Here is a 6,991-nt window from a genome sequence, read left to right as displayed (position 1 = left end):
CCCCTCGTGGATCGTAGTTGGGTAGTTGGGCTTTTCATTAGAGATTTCCACGGTACATTCAAAATAATTTAGATAATTAATAACTAAAATTTCATAAAATTTAAATATCAAACATTTAATTAAAAAAAATGTGTTAACGGGTCACCACTAACATATATGGTCTGCTTTGACGGTTACTTATCAACGTCATCCTTACGATTTTAAAACACGTCTACTAGAGATAGGTTTCCATACCTTTGTAAGGAGTGTTTCGTTTCCCTTTTCAGCTGATATAGGATCTCACAATTCATCCCCTTACGGGGCCAGCATCCTTGCTTGCACACTGCCCCCATGTCTAGCTTTTATATCATTTGTAACAATTCAAACTTATCGTTAGCGTATATTGTTTACTTTAGCCCGTTACATATCGTCGTCAGCCTGGTTTTAAAACATGTCTATTAGAGAGAGGTTTTCACACCCCTATATGGAATTATTTGTTCCCTTCTCCAATGGGATCTCTAAATTCACTATTCTTAGGAGTCAGCGTTCTTGTTGGCACATCGCCCAGTGTACGACTTTAATACCAACAGTCCAAACTCGCCGCTAGTAGATATTATATGCTTTGGCTCATTATGTATCGTCGTCAATCTCCCGGTTTTAAAATGTATTTATTAAAGAAAGATTTCTACACTCTTATAAGAAATGTTTGGTTACCAACTTAAAATTGCACACTAATAATGAATTTTTTAAATAAAGTGTTAACTAGTTCATTTAAATTTATGGTAAGAGTATTATTGATTTTTTTTTTTAATTTTAAGAGTATTATTAAATTTTTTAAAAGTATAAAGAATATTATTATTATTATTATTTAAGTTTGGAATATTTTTAAACCCATTCCGAGTATTTTTATTAATTTAGTTTTTAAGTACATAAATTTAATTTTGCCAAAAAAAAAAAAAAAAAAAAAAAAAAAAAAAAAAAAAAAAAAAAAAAAAAAAAAAATCGGAATACAAAACGACATGTCGTAGGGGTCCGCATCAACTGACAAATTCCAGTGAGGGCGCTTGGATCGCATGTTGTGGTTGACCTCAGGCGGCCCTCTCCTTTTTTTTGGGTGCGCGTCTTCGTTGTGATCGTGGCGTGGCCCTGTGGGTGGGCAATGTTATCCTTTTGGGCAGCCCAATTATTATTTATTATTTGTTATTTATTATTTTTGCACAAATTAATTAATGGAATAACTGCAAAAATGAGTCATTTAAAGACTCATATTACAAAGTGTTTAGATTATATATATAAAACCCATCCGGCCGAAGTTCAATATCTGTGTGATTTTACAAGTTTGCCCACTTAATTGTTTTTTTAATTTTTTTTAAAATAAAAAAATTTGATATTTTTCAAAAACACAAATCTCCTCAAATTATAATTATTTATTTTTAATGTTTAAGTTAATTTAAATTTTTGGAAAACAAAAATGTAGTTGACTTTCTGAATTGAAACCTACTCAGTCGAATTAATTTAATCAATTTAAAAATAGAGCTTATAATTCAATTCAACTTTATTCTAATTATTATTAATGATATTTATTAGGTAAATAATTTTGTGAATGTCTTTTATAAAATTTTAGTTATTAACTTAAAAGGTCTTTAATAATTTTAAAATTCTGACTCATTATCAAAAAATATATATATTTTATTTATAGTAAGTATTATAAGGGAAGCCACAAGCAAAATAATAATAATAATAATAAAAATAAGAATTAAGAAAAAAAATAATAATAATAATGTTGAGGACATGGTTTGTAAAAGTTTAAATTTCAAAATTAGATATAATATTCAATAACTTACGGTAAAATAAATAAATAAATAAATGGTCGGACGAGACAAGTAAAATGATAAAAAGTGTAATATCTGTCCTCGTTTAGCCAATGGGTAAAAAAACTTGATCTACTGTTTTATTTTATTTTTTTTGAACTAAATGAATATCTCTAGCTAGAACAACAGGCTTGAGAATTTTTTTTAGGTTTATCTATACATGGAAAATTTTCTCCTTATCTTTTCTTTGTCATAGAGAATAAAGACCGACCAAATTATCCGTTCATCGATTTCGCGAATCAAAACCAAATGAATCTAAGATTGAAAGCTCGAGAACGAATATAAGATTTAAATGTTTTCACAAAAAATAAATTCGAGAGACTCGAACCCTAAAAAGACTAATATTCCATGCATCATGCAAAAACATAGAACACATGAGATTCTTTTGCAAACATAGAAAGTGGTTTGAGAAATCTCAAGGGCCAATTGTACCTCACATTGGTACTACCGATGTATTTATTTGTAGTACAACTGCAAAATATATGAACCGGAGTAGTACAACCACTACTACTCGATGCCCTTACTAGGAAAAATAAATAAATAAATAAATAAATAAATAAATAAATAAAGTTGTTGACAGAATCCACCACCCTGTAATGCACCAAAAGAAAGATTTAATTTCTACGTCTGTTTGGCGGACCAAAAGGAAATCCAATCGTTATTGCTTTACCAGCAAAAAAAAAAAAAAAAATAATAATAATAATAATAATAATTATTATTATTATTATTGGAGGAAAGAGAATGATCGTAAATTTATAATCAATAAATACTATTTCTATTGGTACGAGGTCTTTTGGACATCATATCAGAGCCATACTATTAGAATCTTTAAATGTCGAAAGTATTGTGAGCTTTGAAGGTATAGTAAAAAAGAATATCATACCATTGTGAAGATTCTTGATTCTTAACGATAATAATAATAATAAAATATTTAAAGTTTATTTATTGAAAATTATTAAAAGTTTTCTTCTTATTATTCTTCGTGAAATGAAAAGAGGGATCACTTCCAACTTTACATGGAATTGGACTTTCCATGAAAGAAAGAATTAAATAGAATTTTCGGTAATTAATTTATGAATTTTTAAAAAAGTATTTAATAATATATATATATATATATATATTGTTCCAATAGGCTTCCCAACACATTCAAAATTCTTAGAAAAAAAAAACAATTATATTAAATTTAAAATCAAAATTTGAGCATGAAATTTAAATTTTAATTTGTGTTTTAGTAGATTTGTGAATTTTAAAAAATATTGAAATTTAAAATTTAAAACTTTACTATACAAAAAAAAATTAAAAGTTGAGATATATAATAAATTTATAATATATTAAAAAATTTATATATGAAATTTAATAATTTATGTGACCGAGACTTTAGGAATTACAAATTACACTTGTAGTTTTAAACATTATTAAAAAAATTAAAAAGAAAAAAACAAATTTAACTAATTTTTCCTATAAAATACTTATATAATTCAAAAAAGCATTTTATTCTTTCAAAATAAATGTCACATTCGAGGTTCGACTTTGTTTTATAAAATGTCACAATTAATTAAAAGAAACGTCACGTGGTAGACAATTAAAGATTATAGTTTAATTGGTCAAGATATTACTCACTTTTTACAATTAATCATCTAAAAAACTATTTTAATATTGGCGCATATATATATATTATTATTATTATTATTATTATTATTTTTTTGCAAGGATTCCCAATTTATCAAATTATATGTCAATTTTATTGATGCATACTCATTTTTTTTCATAAATTTGAAGGTTCATATTTTTTTATATTTATGAAAAAAAAAATCACATTATAAACTCTAAAAGTTTATATTTATTTAATCTATAAAAATGTTAAAATATTTAATAAGTTAAATACTTTAACTTTATAACTAATAAAATTTCTAAATATTTAATTTTGATACCTTGCTAAATTATTTTTTAAAAAAGTAAAAAATTAAAAATCAAATAAGTAAAAATATTAAAATTTAAATACAATTTAGTAATTTCACTAAATAACAAAACTTTTTTGGGAAGCAATGGACTCGTAATAGTGCGAGGAATATCATTAGAGTAGGCGAAATGACGAAAAGACCCTTGACCGGTAGTTGAAGTTGGAAAGTAATGTTGTTAAGAATCGGGTGAGAATTGTTTTTTAAATAATTATCGATTGGGTTGACCCGACCCGTAAAACAGCGCCTATTAAAGCCCGGTGAAAGCCTGCAAAATCCAGTAGCGCAGAGATTGGCGAGGGCGAATTTTCCGAGTCTGTAATCTTTAACCATGTCTCAGGTACCGCCACGAATTTCTCGGAAATTTGTTCTTGAATGTAATTGTTAGAGATTCGCTTCACGTTTTTTGGCCTCGTTTTTTTGTTTCTTTTTCTCTCTCTGTCTCCCGTATGTTTTGGAGATCGAAGATACGTTGGTTTCTTCTTTTTAAACTATAAATCTGCTGTTTGGAGCATGAATCGTTGATTAAAATTGGCGTAGAAGGACTTGTGGATTTGTTTTGAAACATATTCAATCTATAGCGTCTCAGATCTTTATATGCTATAAGAAATGATGTGAAGCTACAGAGATGCAAGAGCTAATCACGCGATTGTTGATATCTTGTATAGTTCTTACTCATGTTGCGATTCAGACCTGCACATAGTTCAATTCTGCTAGCATTTTGTCATTTTTCCCATTCTTCTTCTTCTTCTTCCCTAAGGTCTTATGCCTTGGTTTTTCATTTGATGTGAATCTGACACCAGTGATGGAAACGACAGTAACCGAGCCAAATGAGGTCAAAGTCTGAGAGAGCTCCACAGAAGTATTTCTTTAGTATCGCTAATTGATCAACTTATTGGTTAATAATTTGTCAATCGATCACAAAGGAAGCTTTATCTTGATCGTATGTTAGATTCTGGTCATTGGTTTTGTATTTTTTTTTTTTTTTCCCGCTCTTCCAAGTTAGAATGTTCTGCTCTTTTTTTGTGTTTTGAATTATTAATCTATGTTATATTGGGAGCCAGACTTGTTGAAAAAACACTGAGAATATTTATTGATATCACTGACGGTATACAAGTCCCATATGATAGAATTGGATTATAGTAAATTTCTGCGAAGAATTTGATAAAGGACCGTTGATATTAAGCACTCTTGGACAAGTTATGAGATGAACTAACTCTTATTGCTTGGTATCAGGCAGTCTGTATTGCACCTTCCTCTTCTAGCTGAGTTCTATGATTCCATCTTTAATAAATACAGTTTGGAATTTGTTTCTGTGCAGACTACTGTCCTCAAGGTTGCTATGTCATGTCAAGGCTGTGTTGGAGCCGTCAGACGTGTCTTGGGAAAACTGGAAGGTTCGTCATTTCTTGGCTAAATTTTTGTCGTCTCATGATGTGCTCTTCTTTGATGTGTAATTTTCGTATCGGTTGGTGGGGTTGAGTTTGGTTTAGACATATATCCTAGACAAAGAGGTCAGAAGTTTGATCTTCACATCCCATAAATTCTGGACTAATACATGAACTCTTGAAAGTGTAAACGATATGCATGCTTGGTTAATTTTATTGCAAGCTTAGTTCTCTTTTATGTTTAAGATTTTTAGAATGAATTCTTGAGTGATGGTTAATAAATCAATCATTATTGCAAAATCGAGTATCCTTTAATCTAAACCCTTAGATTCTTGCTATTCCCAATTGAATATGAACATGAACTTAAGTGCTTGGCTACTATGTTCAGGAGTCGATGCATTTGACATCGACATTGATGCGCAAAAGGTGACTGTGAAAGGCAACGTGGAGCGCGATGTAGTTTTCCAAACTGTTTCCAAAACCGGGAAGAAGACTGCCTACTGGGAAGACGAAGCCCCAGCAGCAGCAGCAGCAGCAGCTGCCCCTGCACCGGCGGCGGCCCCAGCAGCAGCACCTGCACCGGTGGCAGCCCCAGCAGCGGCACCTGCACCAGAGGCGGCCCCAGCAGCAGCACCACCAGCTGAAGCAGAAGCTAAACCTGCCGAGAGTGTGGCTGCTGTTTAAAGTATTACACCTATTTACTAATGGAAATTTTCTGTTGAATGCATAAGGTCTTTGCTTGGTCAAGCTAATAATAATGATGTATTAGTACGTAAACTTGGCTTCTGAGTCTGTAATATTTTGACAAGTGCCTCTTGAATGGCCTTCTACATTAAAACTCAATTATAATCTACAGATATATTTTTGTTTTTGCCTCAATTTCTCTTTTCCATTTCGACCTTCTGCTTCCTTGAAAAGACCTTTTACTTGTCTTGAAAATCCTTCCATGTGGCGTTTGAAATATTTTTTAAAAAAGTTGAAACAAACAGTTTATACCATATTTTTAAAAAAAGACATTGAAATTTTAAAATTAGCACTAATATCATTCACCATTATAAAAAAAATGTTTAAAAAATTCTTACCTTTCTATCGAGACCTTATAGATTATACCCAAACTTTTTAATATTATTTTTTAGAGTTTACGAGTATTTTTAAAATAGAGTACTAGCCATCATAATAGTTTTTTTTTTTTTTTTTTTTTTAATTTTTTTTAGAATTTAAAAGTGCTTTTAGAATTTTTTAAAAAGTTCTAAGGATATTTATGAAATTTAGAAAATTTTGAAACATTTTCCTAAAGCTAAATGGTATTCTTTTAAAAGCGGTAAAATATGCACCTATTTCCATTTGAAAACATAATTGGCTTTGCCCTTTAAAGGAATTCAACTTTATTGTATCGTTTAGTTTAATTGAATAGTGTAATGTACATAGGTAACATCTTAATATAATATAATGTTCGATAGCACCGCACACGCTTCACTGGTTCGATTTCAACAACCTTATTATATATAAAACTGGATTGGACAAAGTTTATTTTTTGGTACTTTAATTTGGTGTTTTTTTTTTTTTTTTAATCAAAATAGAGCAACGAATGATTAAGAATATTACCGTGATATTTCAATATAACAAATTCCCGTCCCTTTCTCCATCAATTTTTTGGAGTTTTATTTTGAATTATTATTCATTAACTTTAACGAGACGGAAGAAAATGAATAATAAGGTGATGTTTCCGACATATAGAAATCGTAAGGGCAACACAACTGCTCACAATGTTAATAGAGCAGTGGTTTCGTGTGAG

At 29.7% G+C, this 6,991-nt stretch overlaps 1 protein-coding gene across 3 annotated transcripts; it reads left to right on the top strand.

The window, feature by feature from the left end:
* The first annotated feature begins 4,045 nt into the window (after nt 1-4,045).
* Nucleotides 4,046-6,075, top strand: LOC111467756 (copper transport protein ATX1-like). Of its 3 annotated transcripts, none has more exons than XM_023112802.1 (4): nt 4,046-4,148; nt 5,130-5,205; nt 5,585-5,709; nt 5,755-6,075. In XM_023112802.1, the coding sequence occupies exons 1-4, from the start codon at nt 4,140-4,142 to the stop codon at nt 5,878-5,880; spliced, it is 336 nt and encodes a 111-aa protein (XP_022968570.1). In that variant the 5' UTR covers nt 4,046-4,139; the 3' UTR covers nt 5,881-6,075. The 3 variants fall into 3 exon arrangements, with proteins under 3 accessions (XP_022968570.1, XP_022968572.1, XP_022968569.1); XM_023112804.1 differs by having other exon boundaries at nt 5,585-5,713; nt 5,765-6,075; XM_023112801.1 differs by having other exon boundaries at nt 5,585-6,075.
* The last annotated feature ends 916 nt before the right edge of the window (nt 6,076-6,991 follow it).

This window comes from Cucurbita maxima, unplaced genomic scaffold, assembly GCF_002738345.1.
Source record: "Cucurbita maxima cultivar Rimu unplaced genomic scaffold, Cmax_1.0 Cma_Scf00034, whole genome shotgun sequence".
NCBI lineage: Eukaryota > Viridiplantae > Streptophyta > Magnoliopsida > Cucurbitales > Cucurbitaceae > Cucurbita > Cucurbita maxima.
The sequence above is the reverse complement of the archived record's forward strand: the minus strand, read 5'-3'. Positions and strand labels throughout refer to the sequence as shown.